We start from the raw sequence: 22,065 nt of genomic DNA on the forward strand, positions 1-22,065 counted from the left end.
CGTCCACGTGCCTTAAAACAGCTCTAAGCTTTCACCCTGATTGGGTAGGCACCCCCAGTGGAGGACCCCCACCCTGAAAGGGGGTGTTAACCAGCTGCAAACAGCCATCAGCCCTGTCATCAGACTGGCCAGGCACCCAAGCGGGAACCCCCACTATCCAGGACACCCTTCAGGGCAAACCAGCCGACCCCCACCTGTGCACCAGGCCTCTATCCTATATAGTAAAAGGGTAATATGCAAACTGACCCTAACAGCAGAAAGACTGGGAATGACTGGTCACTATGACACACACTGACCACCAGGGGGCAGACGCTCAATGCAGGAGCTGCCCTCTGGTGGTCAGTGCACTCTCACAGAGGGGAGCTCTGCTCAGCCACAATCCAGGCTGATGGCTGCCAGTACAGCAGTGGTGGTGGGAGCCTCTCCTGCCTCCTCAGCAGTGCTAAGGATGTCCGACTGCAGCTTAGGTCTGCTCCCCGCTGGCAAGTGGACATCCCCCGAGGGCTGCTGGGCTGCCAGAGGATGTCTGACTGCCATCTTAGGCCCAATCCCGAGGGAGCAGGCCTAAGCCAGCAAGTGGTCACCCCCGAGGGGTCCCAGACTGTGAGAGGGCACAGGCCGAGCTGAGGAACCCCCTACCCCTGAGTGCACAAATTTTTGTGCACCGGGTCTCTAGTATAGAATTAAAAAGAGAACATAATAAGAGTTAAAATCTGAAAAGTGAAGACCAGAGCTTTCACTAAAAAGGTAAATTTGGGGAAATAACTCAGAGAGAGATGATATCTAATGTAAAGGGATCATTTTCTCAAGATCTGAATGTAAAGGAAGTACAAAGAACAAACTATTAAACTTGGGGAATAAGTAGTGAGTCACAAAAATTTACAGGTGAAATGAGAAAAAGTAATCAATAAAGATATAGAAGGAAATCAAACTAAAAAAATAGGGAGGAGAACAAAATATGACATAATTAGATGTTAGCTAGTATTTAACTAGGCTAGAATGAAACTGCATCTTAGTCATCCTTAGTACCTACAGCCTACAACACTGTGTTTAGCATATAGTCTCTCAATAAATAGTCTGTGAAGTAATAAATTCAGATTGAAGTCAGTGTTTCATTAGGCAATGAAATTGGCAAAAGTGCTATCCAGCATGAGTTATTTTAGAATATTTAGGTATTTTTATTCACAAACCAGCTATACCAGAATCACCTGGGAGAAACTGCTTAGAAATACAGAATTTAGGATCCAGCCCTGACCTACTAAATCAGTTTATTAATGAGTATTTTCACAAGATCCACAGGGAATTAAAATGCACATCCAAGTTTGAAGCACTGTTCCAAAGAATTCAGTCATTTTCCCAATTAAATTTGACTGGGGAACAGAGAAATAGAGAAAATGAGCCAAATTATGTCAAGATCCCTTTACACTAGTATCACTGATTCTATTTTGATAGTAAGTTATAGAAATTGGCAGTTCTATAAATTTGGGATAAAGAGAATGAGTCATGCTTATAAAAGGTGTAAAAGAAAAATACTGAATAATGCACAAATAAATTGATGAGAAAGTAGAGAATCTATTTATCAATATTGTGCATAATAATAATATCAACCAATACTTTGGCAATGATGACAATGGGAGATAGTGGAAAAGCCACCACATACAATGTAAAAATTCAATAGTAAAGATCTTTCAGGGAGAGGAAGTAGAAAATAATAAAGGATCAATTTACAAAACACTAAAGCAAAGATATAGAACTGTCAACAATGTTGTCACTGGTGTGTAGTTTAAGGAATTATCTGTACATGCTCAAAGTCACTAATTATCCGAGAGATGCAAATCAAAATGACAATGAAGTACCATCTCACATCTGTCAGATGGCTATCATCAACAAATCAACAAATGACAAGTGCTGGCGAGGATGCTGAGAAAAAGGAACCCTCGTGCATTGCTGGTGGGAATGCAGACTGGTGAAGTCACTGCGGAGAACAGTATGGAGTTTCCTAAAAAAAACTAAAAATGGGACTCCCATTTGACCCAGTGATCCCACTTCTAGGAATATATCCCAAGAAATTAGCAACACTAATCACAAAGGATATATGCACTCCTATGTTTATAGCAGCACAATTTACAATAGCTAAGATTTACAGCAGCCTAAGTGCCCATCAGCAGATGAGTGGATTAAAAAACTGTGGTACATCTCCACAATGGAATATTACCCTGCAGTAAAAAAGAAGGAATTCTTACCATTTGCAACAGCATGGATGAAACTGGAGAGCATTACGCTAAGCGAAATAAGTCAGTTGGAGAATGAAAATTATCACATGACCTCACTCATTTGTGGAATATAATGAACAACATAAACTGATGAACAAAAACAGATCCAGAGACAGAAAAGCATTGATCAGACCATCAAACCTCAGAGGGAAGGTAGGGGAAGGTGGGGGGAAGGGGAAGAGATCAACCAAAGGACTTGTATATATGCATGTAAGCCTAACCAATGGACACAGACATGAGGAGGGTGAGGGCATGAGTGGGGATGGGGGTGGTGGTGGAGGAGGCAATGGGGGGATAAAGACACATATACAATACCTTAAACAATAAAAAAAATAAATTTTTTAAAAAGTGGAAAAAAATTATCTATACAACTGCAAGAATCCTCATCGATGAACATCATTTTCCTACACCCTATTTCTCCACCCTCGTGTAACTTCTTTTATTCTCTTTCACCCCTTTTTTCTTTTCCCTTATGCTTGACAAAGTATCCTCAGGAACTGCTCTAACAAAAGGTGCTCATGATGACAGAAATTATTGCCCATGTTCATTAATCAGTGTGAACAATGATTGAAGGAAAATGAATCCGAGGGGGGAAAATACTATCAGCAAAGAATTATTTGGATAGTGATACAGAAAAAGAATATCATACAAAGTAAAAAAACAAATCAATAAAGATCATTTCAGAAACCAGTTCAAGATCAGTAAAGATTAGAAAATAAATGACAAAGAATTTTTTAAAACTAATAAATGAGGACACATACAGAAGATACAACTGATATATGAACAGTTGATAATGTAAAGAGAGTTAACGTAGAACTAAGGTGACATGTCATAAGTAGGGCAATAGCTAGAAAAAGAGGTGACTTGTAAAAGTGATAAATTTTTACTACCGCAGAAAATTTTACATATTTACATGCAAAGAAGTGGGATTCTGAAGGTGGATAATATTTTAATAAACACAGCAAAATTATTCATCCAAAATAGAGCCATACTCTGTCACTGATGACAATGTATTACATGACCCACAGATATGATAACTGATAAAACTATAAGATCTGAGGGATATTTTAGGAATAGGAAAATTATAATCCCTGTTCCCATGGAACTTTCAGTCTGGACTCTAAAGGCAAATACAGAAACAGAAAAAGAAGCATGGGACAGACTGACAAATCTTAGAGGGAAAGGCGGGGGGGGGCGGGGGGGGGGGGGGACCCGACAGGAAGAGATTAACCAAATAATTTATATGCATATATATATAACCTATGGGGATAGACAATAGTGCAGTGAAGGAGGGGGGGGGGGGGTTGCGCCAGGGACAGGGTAATACTTTCAACAATAAAGATAAATTTATATAAATAAATAAAAATTTAAAAGAAGAGCTATGAAGCTTATTCATATTAAGTGCTAAATTAAGGTAAAAAGTAAGTAAAAGCAAGCAATAAAAATGAGGGGAAAAAGAAAATACAGAAATTCAGCAACTAATTATGTTTGCCTCAATACTAACAAAAAGGGTGCTCTTGGAACACATACAGAAATATATCTGAGTGGGGTAATAATCAAGAGAAGTGATATTTAAACTGAGTACAAAGCTTGGTAGGAAAACTGGGTACATTTAGAAAAATTTTTCTAAGCAAAAGGAACAGCATATTAAAAGACCCACAGTTGAGAAAGTGGTCTGTTTATGGGATGGAAGAAAGTCATTATAAAGCAGCCCAGGAGATGACTCTGAAGAGCAGAGAGAAGCCAGAGGGTATGTGCATAAACTACAACAATAATATTGGAAATAAATGACTCTAGCGTGGCTGAGTAGCAAGAGGACGTGGAGGGAAGTAACAGATCTGAAAACTCCTTAGGAGGAAGTCAAAGATTTACTGACTTCATATGGATTGCTTGGTAAAGATGATTTGGTTTCTTTCTTGAACTATTAAATTTATTACGGCTCCATTTATGAAGATAGGAATACTAGAGGAGAAATAAGTCTGAAGAAATTTAGTTTCCAATATGTTCTAATTGAGAAGCCCATGAGACCTCAAAAGTGGAAAAGTCAATTGGTTCAACCCAAGTCATTAATTTACGCATTACAAATTTTTCAAGTGCCTTTTGAATTACAAATTATAAGTAGAGTAAAAATATCTTTGGAATTAAAATAGCTTCATATTATTCATCTATGAAAATTGACATGGTTGGCAGAATAATGGCCTCCCAAAGATGTACTACATACCCTAATCTACAATATCTGTGAAAATGCTACCTTACATAGCAAGAGACTTTGCAAATGTGATTAAGATTATAAATCTTAAAATAGGGTGATTATATTGAATTATCCAATTATATTGACCCAATTTCATTACATGTGTCCCTAGAAGTAGTGGTCACTGAGAGAGATAGGCTGATGGAAGAAGAAGAAATAGAAATTTAAAATGTGGCTTTGAAGATGCAAGAAGGGAACAATGACTCAAGGAATATAGGTGACTTTGAGAGGCTGGAAAAAACAGTCTCTCCAGGAACCAACTGAAGGAATGCAACCAGGCCAACACCTTGATTCTAGCCCAGGGGTGGGCAAACTTTTTGACTCGAGGGCCACAATGGGTTCTTAAACTGGACCGGAGGGCCGGAACAAAAGCATGGATGGAGTGTTTGTGTGAACTAATATAAATTCAAAGTAAACATCATTACATAAAAGGGTACGGTCTTTTTTTTTTTTAGTTTTATTCATTTCAAACGGGCCGGATCCGGCCCGCGGGCTGTAGTTTGCCCATGGCTGTTCTAGCCCAATCTAGATAAAATGGAATTTTATATAAGGAAATCAGTGTGCAAAATATAGTAGGGACCCAATAAATGTTTAACATTATAATTAAAGAGTGTATCCTTCCAGTATATTTTCTTGATATGTTTCTTCCTAAGAAATTCTGGATAAATAAAAATTTTGTGGCTTCAAATTTTGTGAATTTGTATCCTATTTAAGGGACTAGTAAGAAAAAAACCTTTGTCACTATCACCACCTCTTTATAGATTCTTTATGTTGTATTTTCTTAAAATGGTCAGTTGCTAATTAGAAACTGAAGGAAGCAAAAAAATAAGAACAATTAAATAAAAATGTCTAACATTTACAAAAGAGGTAAAAAATAGAAAAGTTTGCTTTTTCCCCCCCTCGATTTTAAGCAGAATTTTTCAAACACACAAAGGCACACACAGACAAAATTGAAATCTGACAACTATTATTTCCAGTGATATAAAGTCTATGTTATCAAATATATGTATACTAGAGGCCCAGTACACAAAATTCATGCATGGGTAGGGTCCCTACCAGCTGCCGGCTGGGGCCTTCCTTCGTATTGCACCACCCCCCTGGTGGTTGGTCAGCACACATTATAGCGAGCAATCGAACTCCTTGTCAGTTGAAGTCCCGAGGGGACACTTTGCATATTATATATATATATATATATATATATATATATATATATATATATGATAAAATAAGCTAAAATAACGAGTAATTCAGTAATAACTATATTAAAGTATAATTTGTTTTTAGGAAAAACTAGCTTAAATATTGTGCTGTAATATGATCTTCCTCCCCTCTAAATCAGTAAGATAGTCATCTAGAACCTTCAGGCACATGTACAATTCTGGTCAAGAGAGTTTTCTGGCTGGCTATAGTTTTCTCTAATTTGCGCATCAAAAACATTCTTACTTATTTTAAAACTTCTTGATAGAGCTGAAAAAATATGAACCCTAGAATGGGACAGGTCATGGGACAGTATTTTTTAACCTCCTTTGAGTGTTATCTCCTACCTTATAGGATTGGCGAGAAGGATTAAATTATATTACATACATATAAAGTGTGTAATACATTTGATAAGTGTTTTCTACTCCACTAATTATTCTGGAGCAAATTCTTTCTATAAGAATAACGATCTTTTCTCTCTATTACTTAAAAAGTGGTACAAAGAACATAAATTGATCTATTCTTCATGACAGTGTCATCATTACAGTGTCCTCAATCACTATAAATGACATAAGGAGGGTGGCCATACTCCAGGTTTGTCAGGGACAATCACATTTATGCTTACTGTCCTTTTCATCCTCACTCATGCTCAAGAGGCCTAGTTTGGATGATAAATGACATAGTGACCAAAGATAAAAAGATCTATTGAGATACTAGTTAGATAATTGTTCTCTTGTGCTTCCATTATCATCCTATGAACTTATGTATATCTGTTGGTATAGAGACCCCACCTGATTGATCTTTTTTAATGGTGAAAATTGTGTCTTAGTAATCTTTGTTATTTCAGTGTTTAATACAGCGGCTCTCAACCTGTGGGTCTCGAACCCTTTGGGGGTCGAACGACCCTTTCACAGGGGTCGCCTAAGACCATCGGAAAACACATATATAATTACATACTGTTTTTGTAATTAATCACTATGCTTTAATTATGTTCAATTTGTAACAATGAAATTGGGGGTCACAACATGAGGAACTGTATTAAAGGGTCACGACATTAGGAAGGTTGAGAACCACTGGTTTAATACCTTGCTTGGCATTTAATGACTGTTAAATAAATAATGATGGATTAGAATAGTATGGCTTTTTATCCTATAAGAAACAGCCTCACACCATCCTGTTTTTCCCCCAATTTATCTATAATAATAAAATCGTAATATGCTAATTAGACCAGACGTCCTTCCAGAGGGATGACCTTCTGGACAAAGCCAGGGCTGCGAGGAAAGCCTGGGTCCCAGGTGCCTCCTGGCAGCCAGAGGGAAGCCTGGGTTCCAGGTGCCAGAGTGAAGCTGGTGCCGGCAGCCAGGGAAAGGAAGGCCTACCTTTGCATGAATTTCATGCATCAGGCCTCTAGTATTTACATAAATCTTAAAAATATATGATGCTGTTTTATTTGAGTTCCTGTAACTACCTGGTTTATAAGCCTTACCCACTCAGTCTCCCTTTATTTGTGCTCACCATGTTAGAAGTTACATAAAATTCAAGCCAGTTGGAATTAAATTACATGTAAAATAAACAGATTCTATAAAACAGCTTACAGGCGTTTGAGGCTCTTTGTAGATTTAGGTTTACTTTGCCTATTTTCCAAAGCTAAACTGGATTACAAAAACAGAGTAGTAGAAAAATGTTTGTAGTTATATTTAATATAAACACTTACCCACAGGTGGCACCCGTTTTTTGGAAATATGAACATTTCTCTTCTCTTTACATGCTTTCATACTTCTGTCTGAATTTCTTTGTGACTTGTCTTTGGCAATAGGTGACATATTTATATTTTTATCTTTACCTTGTTTCATATCTTCATTGACTTTAAGTTTTTTTTTCTGTTTTTGTGTTGTAGTCCTTTTGTTTCCAGATGATTTTTCTGCATTTTTAGAATACATTTCAGTTTTTGTAGATCTGTTTTCCATTTCATCTGCCAAAGCACAATTCCTACCCAGTTTTCTTTGATCAGAGGGCTGAGATTTCTCTAGTGGGTGAGCTTTGCCAGAATGTTTGTCATTTGTCAAAGTTGTAGGTGTTACACTGTGATGTTTTTCTCTTGACTTCTTACTTTGAAGGCGTGCAGTGCTCTCAGTAGGGGATACTGTGCTTTGTTTCCCAGGCACAGCCTTTCTTGGTATAGTAATCCAAGACTGACTGGCAAAACTATCTGATTCATCAATTATAAATTCATCCTCCAAATTCATATGAGTTGCAGGAGATGACTGAGGTGGAGCAGTTGCTATATGCCTAAACACAGGACTAAAAAAAGATATTACAATAAATAATAGCTCAAAAAAATAAAGCTTTACCTTAGTTCAGTGAAGAAAATAAAATAATCTATAAATAAAATATATGTATCTTTTAAACAGCAGTTCACATGTCTCCTCAATTTTCCTTTACCCTTTTATATTTTATATTATAGAAATATAAAAGGAAAGGTCCTTTTATATTTCTACAATATGATCACAATCATTTATAACATTAATGGGATCACAGAAATTTAGAGCTGGAAGAGAGCCTATACATCAAATAATTTGATGCCCTTCCTACCCATTTTATATTTATTTAAAAGTTGAAATCCAGGGATGTGTAAATATAGCCCAGGTACATTGGCTAACAGCTCAAAAATGCATCCCATTATTACATATAATGTTATATTAAATTATACGTTTGTATAGATGTCTCTTTAGATTTCTTCTCATCTAAATTGGGTTTCCAGAACTAATTCCAATACGGTGTGGGGGTTTGGCCCACACCAACAAACAATTCCCAGACACCAGTAGCATATCTGAGAATTCAACTCAATTATGACACTATCCACCCAGAGAAAGTGTCATATGCCAAGGTTATGGGTTCAAGCGTACAAGAGTGCCTGCCCCGATGCACACACACTTCAGATGCTGCCACAATCCCATACTACCTGTGTTTCAATGAGGTACAGACTGGAGGTTCTCAACAATCCCCTCCAGGTCAGAATGCCAACTGAAAGTCCAGATTGTTACCTGCACTGCTGACCAACTGGCTATATATGAGAGGTTCCTACAACCCCCTCCTTGGATTTGATTAATTTGATAAAACAGCTCACAGAACTCAGAAAAACATGGTACTAGATCACTGGTTTATTATAAAAGGACATAACTGAGGAAGAGCAAGGTGGAGGAGGGGTAAGGTATGTGGGAAGGCACTCTAGGCTTGTCCCATCTCTAAGTGTTCATGAACCAGGATGCTCTTGAACCCCATCCTCTTGGCTTTTTATGGAGGTTTCCTTACATAGTTATAATTTAGTAAATCACTGGTCACAGGTGATTGGCTCAACCTCCAGCTTCTCTCCCCTCCCTGAAGGTCTGGTGTAGGGCTGAAACTTTCAACATTAATCACAAGGTCATTTACACTAGCAACTAGCTCCCATTCTCACCAAAGCTTTCAAAAATTCATCTCATTAACAAAAGACTTTTTTTTTTTTTTAATAACTTTCAACGCAGGAAATTCTAAGAGTTCTGGAGTTGTAAACCAGGAATTGTGACCAAGGTCCAAACATATATGAGAAATATATTTTAGTCATCTGATGACCAAATATTCACTTCTTATAAATCACAATATTGCAATATCCAAAACATTATTCAGAGACACCTTCAAGTCTAATATCGAAAAAAATACTACTAAATTATATTACACAAAAATTCATTCCAAGTATGAATAATTCACCCACATTTCATGCATGTTTCAATAGTGTAATCATGGTAAATAAATAAATGGTGTATATCTAGAAAAATAAGTGCATTGGGATTAAGCATCACCTTTCAATTAGTAGGGAAAGCTTCCCAAAGAAGGAAAAAATTATTTAAAGGATGGTATCCCTCCAAAATTCATAAATTAAAACCTAATCTCTGCTCTAGCCAGTTTAGCTAAGTGGATAGAGCATGGGCCTGGGGACTGAAGGGTCCCAGATTCAATTCCAGTCAAGGGCACATGACTAGGTTGCAGGCTTGATCCCCAGAAGGGGGCGTGCAGGAGGCAGCCGATCAATGATTCTCTCTCATCACTGATGTTTCTATCTCTCTCTCCCTCTCTCTTTCTCTCTGAAATAAATAAAAATCTATTTAAAAAAAGAAAAGATAAAAGAAAGCACTAGGAATAGTGAATAGTTAACATCTGACTACAGCAATTAAACATAAAATTAAGTTTACTCATTATCATTAGTTCATTTAAAAGAACATTAAAAAATACTTAATTATTTTTTGGACATAGGTATAATTAGCCCATAAGTGTAACATATTTGTATTAGATGGTGGGGTTAACATCCATAAATAAGGTAAAAGATTCCAGAGAGAGAGATCTCTACTATAAAACAGAGACTAGTCCTGGCCAGTTTGGCTCAGTGGATAGAGGGTCCGAACCAAAAGGTCCCAGGTTCGATTCCAGTCAAGGGCACATGCCTGGGTTGTGGGCTTCATCCCCAGAGGGGAACTTGCAGGAGGCAGCCAATCCATGATTCTCTCTCATCATGGATCTTTCTATCTCTCTCTCCCTCTTCCTTCCTCTCTGAAACCAATAAAAATATAAAAATATTTTTACAAATAAAAAAATAAAGAGACGAAAGAATGAATTTTATTCATTCATCTAGTATGTTTTTATAAAACCTTCCTAACACATTCATTAACATTCTGATATATGTCACAGGAAATACAAAAGAAACTCTAGACTCCTGAAAAGGACTTCTGGAGTTGGGACTTGTAAAAAAACTAGAAACCTAGCATGAACGTTAATTTTAAAAAAATAATAAAGAAAGATAGGCATATGACGAGGAAAAGGTGTGCCAAAGCAGGGACAACTACATATATGTATGACAAGTTGGTAGAAGGACAAACTAGGGAGAGTGAAGGCCTAGCTGACAAATGTGAAGTTTATTCTATAGACCAGTGGTTCTCACCCTCACAGTCACTATATCTAGTTAACTCTAATGTGCAGCCACAGGTAAGAATTACTGTTTTGAAACTGTAGAACCACTGAAGGTTTTTCAGTAGTCAGAACAGGTTAAAATTTATTTTACAACTATTCTTTTATTAACACAAATAGAACAGAAAAAAGATTTAAAACCCTTAAAAATAAAATACACAGGCATCCTGACATAATTATATTTCTAAATATTGCCCTCATTCTTTGATAGCATACAAACTAGAAAGTGTTGATGAACAGAAGCAATGAAAGCTGAGTAAATTTATTTTCCGTTACATCAAATTTAGTGTCTATTAAATAGTGGTTTTAGGGTGATTTACTGGTAAGAAATTACACTCTCCTTACAGATTAAGCATCATTTCAATTAACATCAGTGTCAATTAAAATTCACTTCTGGTTAAAAATAACATTCAGAATCCTTAGATTGTTCTTCATGGAATGTGAAAGAAAAAATGTCTCAAAGGACAGTTTCTCAATAACTCACCTGGATTCACTTTTTCTTTTTAATGTTTCTAAAAACAAGGAAGAAAAACTCTTTTTGGCTTGTGGTTGAATTTCATGTTCTGAACCTTGCATTATTTTCTGAAGTGTTTCTGGCGGGTTTCTCTCTTGTGGTCTTTCTGATACTTCATCCTCTATATCTGATACTTTATTCTCTGTTTCTACTTTCTTCAAAATATCTTTATCTTCAAAGTCTAACCTAAAAAGTAAAAAAGAAGGCAAGCTGAATGCTCTGTTTGTTGAGTTATGAGTTTTCTTGAACTCCCGCACAGTGACAACACAGACCACTTACAATAATTTCCACTGAGCCTTTATTTAAAATTTATAAATGCTAATTTGCAACCCCTTACACTAAAAATGCAAGGCAAATCACTCAGAAAAATTAAGTTACATATTTGTCAATAGAAAAAAATTAAAAAGGTAAATCATACACCAATAAAATATATAGCTTATAGCACCAGTTCTCAAATATTTAATATAAATTTGAATCATTTGGAGAATCTTATTCAAATGCTGATTCTCATTCAGTAGGTCCAGGACAGAGTCTGAGATTCTGTGTAGTAGATTCTCAAATAACGTCATTTTATTCAGCATCATTTCACTATAACATTGATGAGATGCCATAGGAAATTAACTTCTGTTTATATCAATTAGCCTATAGTAAAATTGGTTTTGTTGTACTTCATTTCACTTAAAGTCACAGAATCTATCAATGACATTTAGCGATGACTACTGTATTACTAGCAAGCTTTCAGATAATGCCATTGCTCTGATCCTTAGCCACAGACCACACTTTAAATAGCAAAATCTTAGAATGTATATAAGACCCTAGACAGAAATTACACTTATTGCACAGATAGGAGCAAAATACCTTGAATGATCTACTTTGCTTCTTAAAGGCCAGAGGGAAAGTCCCCCAAAATAGACATGAGTTTACCATAACTCATCCTTAATATCCTTGTCCTTTGCTATGCTAGAAATGATCTGATATATACCTAACCTTGTAATTACAAAGAATGTAGAGAAATACAAATTGCTTCTCTTAGAAAGTTAGAAAGAACTTTTTATCAGGGAAAAAAAGCATTTTCCCACAGACAGAAAAGTTATCCCTAGCTTCTCTGCTTCTCTTAAGTATACTTTAAGGCCTTCCTTATTAAATATAAATGGGATATATACTGAATATATGTTATATTCTTTTTATAACATGTTCATAATCCTTAATACTTACTGTAAAATATATAAAAGATTAAATTACATACTTTTTGATATAAAATGTGAAACTCTTTTGGTAGGATTAATATTTAAATTTTAAAAGTTCACCTTTTTTTGGTTTTAAGAGAAATCTCTGTACTTGAAGATAACACATTTACTGAATCTTCAAAAGTGTAGGTCTCTCTCTGTTGGCCAATAGATGAAACAGCATTTTGTGGTACCGATGTTTTTGCATCCAAAAGAACAAAAGGTGAACCAACAGATAAGTAAAATTCCTCATTGGCATCATTGTGATGATCTTTGAGTTTTTTATTTGACATTTTTCTTGAGTCAGGTGTTTTAGAACCAACATCAGTTGCCACAGTTTTCTGAGGAACCTCATGGGCTTGAACTAGAAAAAAATTACATGAAGATATTTAAAAACTTTTAAGTAATATTAGAACCTTTTTAAAATTCATCAACAATTTCATTAAAAATAATTTTCAGAAGACTCACAGATCATTAAGTTTATAATCAAAGGTCTACAAGTAAAATATATAAGTACATACTTTGAAAGTATTAACTTATGAAATTAATGAACTAAAATATGTATTTGGTTCACACTCTGAAGTTTGAAATGACGGAAATCCTAAAACAGAAAATTCATAATTTTATTGATAGTCAATTTATTTAAGATCTGAATAAATCTATACATGGCTGAAACAATAAAGTAATCTTAGAGAAATTAAGAAATTCAATCTTTAGGTTAAGAGTCAGTAAGTTAGGGCAGTTAGATGAGCACATCTTTGTGTATGTAATACAATACACATATATAGAATAACAGATACAGATATATACACAATATACAGATATAACAGGTATGTGTGTATATAGAGATTATTTACATATATCTTTATATATACATGTCTCTATCTTTATATACCTTAACCTTCAAATATCAATGAAAAAGTAAAATGGCTAGGTAGTATTCATACTAATTCATACTCTTAAGAAGCAAAGATTAAAAATACAAGCAAAATGACTTTTGATTTTGGAACAAGATGGCATAAATTCACTTTTTCCTGCTTTTCACTCTAAATACAACTAAATTCCCTGGTAATTATCCATCAAACAACAATAACAGAACTCTGAAAGCTAGAAGGAAGAATGTAATTTGCTGTTGTTCCTCAAGCCTTAAGGAACAACAGACAATGTGGTTAATCCCCTGGGTTTTGTTTATATTTCATTCCCAAACTGGGCTCTAGAGAGGCCTACAACCCAGAACAGCCCTTAGGTAAGAGAAGATGGAGTAGAGAACCCCCATTCTCTGACCAAAAGACTTAGAGAAGGAAAACACTCGGAGACATAATGGGAAACTCAAATTCCCACTCCACAAACCAGGCCTTGCAGTGTCAGGCCCTACTCCGTAAGTACTATGGGGCAGGAGCAGCAAAGGAGCAAAGCCCTGGGCCAAACCTGTCTCTGGACCAATCCAGTCCCTGCTTTAATGATCAGCCACTACTACACAGACCACTGGTAGAATTGATCCACTGGTAGTATTGACACCCCAGGTCATCCCAGACCCTACGCCCAATGAGGGCACCAATAAAGATCCATTCTCTGCAGTTTCTGACCCCAACTTCCTTGGGTAAGGACATCAGGATGCTTAAGAAAGCACCTTCCATCCACCCACACAGCACCAGCAAGCACTGAGCTGGAATCCCAGCATTATCAGAAAATTAAACAAACCACTGCTAGGACTCTAAACACTTAACTGTCATTGGAAATAAAATCCACAAAAGTAGGCAAGAACCTACACATTAAAGCAAAATTGGGCAACTATGTACTACAAGAAAAGATTTAAATGCAATCAAGCGTCTCCTTAATATAATAACCAAAATGTCAAGGATACATTCAAAATGATTCATCATACCAAAACCCAGAAGAAACACAACCTGAACAAGAAAATAGAATCAGTAGACACAAATGGACAAAAAGGAATCAGATGTTGTAATTATTTAACTAGAATTTTAAAGCAAGCATCATAAAAAATGTTTTAACAATCAATTATCAATTCTCTTGAAACAAATGAAAACACAGAAACTCCCAAAGATATAGAAGTTACAAAAGAGAGACAGTTTTTTGGATTTTCACCATTCTTATAGGTGTGCAGTGGTATCTAATTGTTGTTTTAATTTAAAAGTCCCTAATAACAAGAATGAGGAACAAATCAAAATCACAGTGAGGTACTACTTTACACCCATTAAAATGGTTATTATCAAATGCAAAACAATGAAAAAATAAAATAACAAGTGTCAGTAAGGATGTAGAGAAAGTGGAATCCTTGTGCACTGTTGGTGGGAATGGAGGCAACAGCATATAACAGAGTAAAGACAATCTCTTCAATAAACTCAAAATGGATAAAAGACTTGCCCTAACCAGTTTGGATTAGTGGATAGAGCGTCGGCCTGCAGACTGAAGGGTCCCAGGTTCGATTCCAGTCAAGGGCATGTACCTTGGTTGCCAGCACATCCCCAGTGGGGAGTGTGCAGGAGGCAGCAGATCAATGTTTCTCTCTCATCGATGTTTCTAACTCTCTATCCCTCTCCTTTTCTCTCTGTAAAAAAATCAATAAAATATATTTTTAAAAAAAGACTTAAATGTAAGTAGTGAAACCTTAAAAATCCTACAAGAAACTATAGGTAGCAAAATCTCAGACATTGCTCACACCAGTTATGTTTGCCAGCAAATCTTCTAGGGCAAGGGAAACAAAGGGAAAAAATAAACAAATAGGACTACATCAAAATAAAAAGTTTCTGGTCTGGCCCATGTGGCTCACTGGTTGAGCATCAATCTATGAACCAGGAGGTCACGGTTCGATCCCTGGTCAGGGCATATGCCCAGGTTGCGGGCTCAATTCCCAGTGGTGGGCATACAGGAAGCAGCCAATCTATGATTCTCTCATCATTGATGTTTCTATCTTTCTCTCCCTCTCCCATCCTCTCTGAAATCAATAAAAATATATTTTTTAAAATAATAAAAAATAAAAAGCATCTGCACAGAATTTTAATCATCAACAAAATGAAAAGGGATCCTACTATGTGGGAGAACATTACTTGCCAATGTTACATCTGATAAGGGGTTAATTTCCAAAATATATAAAGAACTCATACAACTTAACAAAAAGAAGACAAACAATCCAATTAAAAAATGAACAAAGTAATAGACAGTTCTCCAAAGAGGACATACAGATGGCCAAGGGACACATGAAAAAATGCTCAAAGTCACTAATCATCAGAGAGATGCAAATTATAAAAAACCATGAGGTATTACCTCACACCTGTCAGAATGGCTACCATCAACAAATCAACAAAAGACAAGTACTGGCAAGGATGTGGAGACAAGGGAACCCTAGTACACTTCTCATTTTGTGCATGAAACAAGACTTCATTAATATTACATGTCATGATATTCCAACACTATATGATTAAAAAGTATAACTAACAATTTTTAAGTATACATACTAATTTTATTAATTAAATGATTTACGTTTATTAATTCAAACCACTTGTCATATTTCCAAAAAAGCATTTTATTTTTTATATGAGCTGCTTAAAGAGGCTTTGTATTTTTTTCAATGTAAATAGACATTTGCTAAATGTGGGTGACTAGTTGGTATGAAACATAAAATATTTAAATTGTAACACTGCTGTTGGGAATGCAGACTACTACAGCCATTATGCAAAACAGTATTGAGTTTCCTCACAAAATTAAATATGGAACTGCCATTTGACCCAGTGATCCCACTTCTAGGAATATTCTAAGAAACCCGAAACACCAATCAGAAAGAATGTATGCCCCCTATGTTCACACTAGTGTTATTTAGGATGTCAGTTGGGAATTAGAGTTGTTCTAGTTACTATGTCTGCATAATAAATAACTCCATAACTTGATTGTGGAGAACAACCATTATGTTCATAGATACTATGAAACAGGAATTTGGCAGGACACAGTAGGAATGGCTTATCTCTGTCCCATAAAGTCTGGGGCCTGGAATCATCTGAAAGCTTGCTTACTCACATGACTGACATTTGGGACTGGTTGTAGGTTGAAGGACTATTTCTGTCTATGTATTTCTCTCTGTAAGTGGGCTAGTTTGGGCTTCCTCATAGCATGGTGTGTGGGATCCAAAGGAGTAGAGGGGGAGGGGATGGTCATATCCTAAGAGAAAATTGAGAGAACCAAACAGAAGCCATATAGCCTTTTATGAGCTAACCTTGGGAAGTCACAGAGTATTACATATGCCACATTCTGTAATAAATGATATGACATAATATGTAAAAACAACCTCCCTGAAGGGGTGGGGAAAAAAGATGCTGACCTAAGATCATATATATTACTTTACTCTGTCAGTTGAGATGGTCTTGAAGCAACAACATCCCAGGAGTGACAGCACACCTAGCATTCAGATCTTGGTTCCTAGTACAATTCTCCAATAAAAGGAACCTTGGCTCTTTGAGAAATCACTGATTCTAGCATAGGGGCAGGAAATATATAAGACTAGAGGCCCAATGCACAAAATTCAAGCAAGGGTAGGCCCTCACAGCTGCCCCAGCTGCTACCTCGGCCCTCGCAGCCACCCTTGCTTCATCCAGAGGTTGTCTGGATGGTCATTCTGCTATTCGGTCTAATTAGCATAATAGCTCTTTATAGGATAAGCTTGGAGAATATTGTAGTTCTAGAAGGTAAGAAAGTACACAAAAACAACAAAAACAAAAATGAGGCATATCAAAGAGGCATAGAAGCCAAGGAAATAACTTCTAATAGCAAATGCTGGAACAAGTTGAGTCACAAAATTAATAAAATAGCATTAGATTACAAGCCAAAGTATAAAATAAGGTCCTACCTCAAAAACTAGAAAAAGAGCAAAATAAAAAGAGAAGGAAAAAAATAAGAGCAGAAATCAATGAAACTGAAAACATGAAAAGAATATGAAAAATTACCGAAAGAAGCTAATTCTTTGAAAAAGTGAATAAAGATGATAGACCTCTAGCAAAATTGACAAAGATAAAAAGACAAGACACAAATGACCAATATACAGGATTAAATAGTGTTTATCACAATAGATCCTGCAGCCATTAAAAGGACTATACGGAAATACTAGGCTTATAAATTGAAAAACTTAGAAGAAATGAAGTAATTCCTCAAAACCCACAATTATCAAAATTCTGTCAAGACTAAATAACCTAAATAGTCCTATAACTTAATAAGAATTGAATTTCTAATATAAAGGCTCTTGAAAAAGAAATCTCATAGGTCAGATGATATCATAGAAAATGTTACACCAAACATTCAAAGAATTAAAACTAAGTTTATTCAGTTCCTTCCAGAAATCAGAAGAGGGAATAATTTCCAACTTTTTAAATAATATGAACATTACCAACATACCAAAACTATACAAATATAGCATAAAAAAAGAAAACATCATATGAGTATCTCTCATTAACTTATGTGCAAAAACTTCTCAATAAAATTTTAGCAAATCACATCCAACAATGTATAAAAATTAGTAATATGTCATAATTTACATTTATAGGAAAGCACACTCAACAAAAGAATATATTTTTTCAAGTATAAATGAAACATCCATAGATATCCTAGATCAAAAACCAAATTTAAAATTATTGAAATCACGTAGTGTATGTTATTCTATAAAGGAATCAATATTAGAAATTAGTAAAAAAAAGAAAATAGGACAATCAATCCCTAAACACTTGGATTAACACACTCCTAAATAATCAATGGTTTAAAGAGAAAGACTCAAAGTATATGTATGTAAAAATACACAGAAATAAATAAGTGAACAGAAAACACATCAAAATCTGTGCCATGCAGCTATAGCAGTGCCGACAGGGAAATTTATAACACTAAATGAATATACTTGTATTCACTAAGCCCAGTGTTTCCAAGGTTCTTCCACATCATAGCATGTGTCAGCAGCACGTCATTCCTTTTTATGGCTGAATAATAGTCCACTGAGCATATATGCCACATCATTTATCCATTCATCTGTTGATGGCCACCTGTTTCAATTTGGTATTGTGAATAATGCTACTATGAATACTGGGGTGGGTACAAGTATCTGTTTTGGATCCTTATTTTCAATTATTTTAAGTATAAACCTAAGAGTAGAAATGCTGGGTCACATAACAATTCTAGATGTAATTTTTTGAGATAAAAAATATACATATTAATTGTTGCTTTAAAAGAAAAATCTATTTGAAAATTACTAAAGCTATACAGACAGTCCTCGGGTTAACTCAGACAACATACGTCATTTCATGGTTACGTCGCCATCTCCCATTTATTTATATATATAAAAAAAGTTCTGTCATTTTAACATATGTACATATGTACTTTATGTTTTTTATTATCTATTTACCACAAGGTCAAGAATTGTTGTCTTTCTTTTAAATTTATTTTACTGTTTCACTTCATTACTGCTGTGTATGGGCTCATGTGAGTGATGTAGATGCTTATATAGGTGGGTTCTGACTTACGGTGAAAGACTTACAGTGAAAATCGCATTAAGTCGCGCCCTAGGAATAGATCTCCGATGTAACCCAAGGACCCACTGTATAGTCCCTATAATAATTCTTATTTAGTTAATGTCTCTTACCACATCCTAGTAAGCAATGTTCTCACCACTAAAAGAAATAAATAATCATATAAAACTTATTATTGTTCATGTATTTTTAAAAAACAAACACTAAAATAAACTTGCGAGGGAATAAAAAACTTCATTTCACAATTCTGCCCAAACTGGCCATGACCTTGTCACTCAAGCCAACACATGCACCACCTGCAGCGTTTCTAACTTTTTAAATCTATCTAATGTATTATAGAATCGTACACCTGAAACCTATGTAATTTTATTAACAAATGTCACCCCAATAAATTCAATAAAAGATAAAAATAAACAAACAAATCTAGGCAAATAATACCCATGGGCATGCCACCAACCTGATACGCTGACAGCTTCACTTGGTTCTGTAGGGAACTGCAGAGAGGCTCCTTTCTTTCTTGAAGAAACTCGAACTGACTTTGAATGTGATATCTGGCAGTGAGCCTAAAAGGAATACATTAAATCTACACTATTAAGTTACCAATTCCAATTAAACACATTTGTTTTTAAATTGGAAAGAAAAAAAGTATTTAAAAATAATAAACCAGCTGGTAGAGCTGTATACTTAAAATTGATTCAACTTTCAAAAACTAATATTTCACATTGGAAAGGTCTCTCAATTCTAAAAGAAATGGATCTGTGTTCATTCCTTGCAACCAAAAGGTTATATATGCTCATTTGTTTGTAGTAAATATTATTTCTAGCATTACATGATTTTTATCTATAATTAGTATTGAACTTTAAATATTTTCTCTTTAATCATTAGTTTCAAAAACTCTATTTAAAGTATTCCATTTTGTAGAGTTAAATCAACCTGTCCCCTTAAGATAGATAATCAATAAAATATTAGTTTCCCCAGACAGCAATAGATGGCTTCGGTTTTCAGAAAACAACCAAATTTGCCAACCTAGATTAGAAACTTCAAAAGTTGCCCACTTTCCTGAAAACCTAATTTAAGTATTATTTTAGAAGTGAAAAATGATTGTGTTATAATTTGATAATTCAAATTCCCCAGCCTCCAATTTCAAATACAGGAAATGTCAAATCAAAATGTTCACAAATACTTCCAAATGTTATAGAAAATCAATGGGAATATAAGATTCCCTTTTAAAAATAAGACAAACAACTAAAATGTACCTAACTACACTGTGTATTGCTTCCCTCATTAAAATATTAAACCTGGCCTGGCTGGCAAGGCTCAGTGGTTGAGGGTCAACCTACCAACCAGAAGGTCACGGTTCAATTCCCAGCCAGGACACATGCACCAGTTGTGGCTCGATCCCCAGGCGGGCCGTGCAGGAGGCAGCTAATCAATGATTCTCTATCATCAATATTTTTATTGATTTCAGAGAGGGAGAAAGAGATAGAGACATTAATGATGAGAGAGAATCACTGATTGGCTATCTCCTGCACGAATGGGGATCAAGCCCGAAACCCCGGCCTATGCCCTGATCAGGAATCGAACCGTGACGTCCTGGTTCATAGGTCGATGCTCAACCACTAAGCCAACACGGCCAGGCAATTAAAATATATATTTTTTAAATATATTAAACCTGTACCAGCTTTTCTTTTTGACTTACCTCTCTGCTTGGTGACTGTAGACAATTGTCTTTTATTTTAGGTGTTGAACAAAGCATTGAGTTTGTAGAATTAGTGCTAAAATCATTGGCAAGACCTAAAAAATAGTAAGAAATTTTTAGGAATGAAATACAGTATAAAATCTTTTGGTTACAATTAAAAGTCTTATATGATATAAAGAAGTCTGCTGACTCTTTAAACACAATTAGCTTAAATGAAGTACAGACATCAATTTCAATATTCAAATGTTCCTAGAAGGAATCAAGAGATAAAAAAGACAAGATGTTGAAGAAATATGTGCCAGATTTTTGGGGGCTTATAACAGAAAATACGTTTCCATAATCTGTGTTTATCTCTTTGATTGGCCTATTTTCTTATTCCAATACCTTCTGATGCTGACAAGTATTTAGAAAAGTTGTTGCCATAATTCACCATTTTTTTTAGAAACTGGTACAAATAACCAAACATTAATCCAAGCTCTCCAATGACCCCAAGAATTCTGCACATTTATTTCTATTACATGAAATACTTTCTTTTGTGTATAATAATTATTTATGCATTTCCAGACTACAGGAATCGACTCTAAATTAAAGATAATGACAATTGTTTTCATTTTTGCCAGTATTATCCTCAGGATACCGGAAGATTCATGAAGAATTGCACATGTATTAAAACTTCCTGGGGAAATATTTTGCAATATTTACATGCTGAAACATATTTGTTGCATCTGACATTGACAAATATGACAAATGTTTATCTTCATCCATCCAGACCCTCAAAGTCCATTTGGAAATGAAGCCTTACTTTGTTCTTCAAAACAGTCTTGTAAGAGTACCAATATGTTCTGGCCTTGCCTCATATTAATGCCAGGTTCCCTAATATGAAGGAAAGAAGGGAAAATGTTAACATATAATTTCCAAAAGATATTTGTTATTTAAGTTGCCATCTACTTTGAAAATTCTCTAGCTCCTTATTATAAGTTGTTAATTTACTTCATGGGGAAAATATCACCTTTACTATCTGAGGACAAAACAAATACTTGACAATCCAAAAGTTCCTAGAAAAACATGTGAAGTAATATGTCATTATCTACACTAATAATTATACTCCTTGATCAGAGAGCCATGTTTGAAGCTATTTTAGGTTATTGCTGTATCAAAACAAGAACATAAACTTTTTTGAACAAATACATTCAGTCCTGAAATGCTTTTTTAATAAGGACTCTACGGTCACAAGTACGAACAGCTCCAAGTAACACTGTCTTCTCTACAAGCTCTCAAATGCACTTTTGATTCAATATCATTAGTCTTAATGGTAGTTTATGAATCAGTATAAATTTTTAATTAAAAGTTCACATAACAGTTGTAAGAAATAATGTAGAAGAGATCCCT

At 35.2% G+C, this 22,065-nt stretch overlaps 1 protein-coding gene across 8 annotated transcripts in view; it reads right to left on the bottom strand.

Annotated features, from left to right (window-relative positions):
• CENPC (centromere protein C) overlaps positions 1-21,546 on the bottom strand; it is a 58,137-nt gene extending 36,591 nt beyond the window's left edge. For 3 of the 8 annotated variants that reach the window (XM_023759632.1, XM_023759630.1, XM_014461709.2), the window contains exons 1-6: positions 21,479-21,546; positions 20,677-20,771; positions 19,435-19,540; positions 12,541-12,823; positions 11,204-11,419; positions 7,436-8,022 (exon numbers count right to left, since the gene is read on the bottom strand). In XM_023759632.1, coding sequence (XP_023615400.1) covers positions 7,436-8,022; positions 11,204-11,419; positions 12,541-12,823; positions 19,435-19,540; positions 20,677-20,771; positions 21,479-21,533 — 1,342 coding nt within the window. In that variant the 5' untranslated portion in view covers positions 21,534-21,546. Of the gene's footprint in view, positions 1-7,435; positions 8,023-11,203; positions 11,422-12,540; positions 12,824-19,434; positions 19,561-20,676; positions 20,772-21,378 lie in introns of those variants that run through there. The other 5 variants (XM_023759631.1, XM_023759633.1, XM_023759634.1 and 2 more) reach the window with 5 other exon arrangements.
• Between the last annotated feature and the right edge of the window lie 519 nt (positions 21,547-22,065).

This window comes from Myotis lucifugus, unplaced genomic scaffold, assembly GCF_000147115.1.
Source record: "Myotis lucifugus unplaced genomic scaffold, Myoluc2.0 scaffold_159, whole genome shotgun sequence".
NCBI lineage: Eukaryota > Metazoa > Chordata > Mammalia > Chiroptera > Vespertilionidae > Myotis > Myotis lucifugus.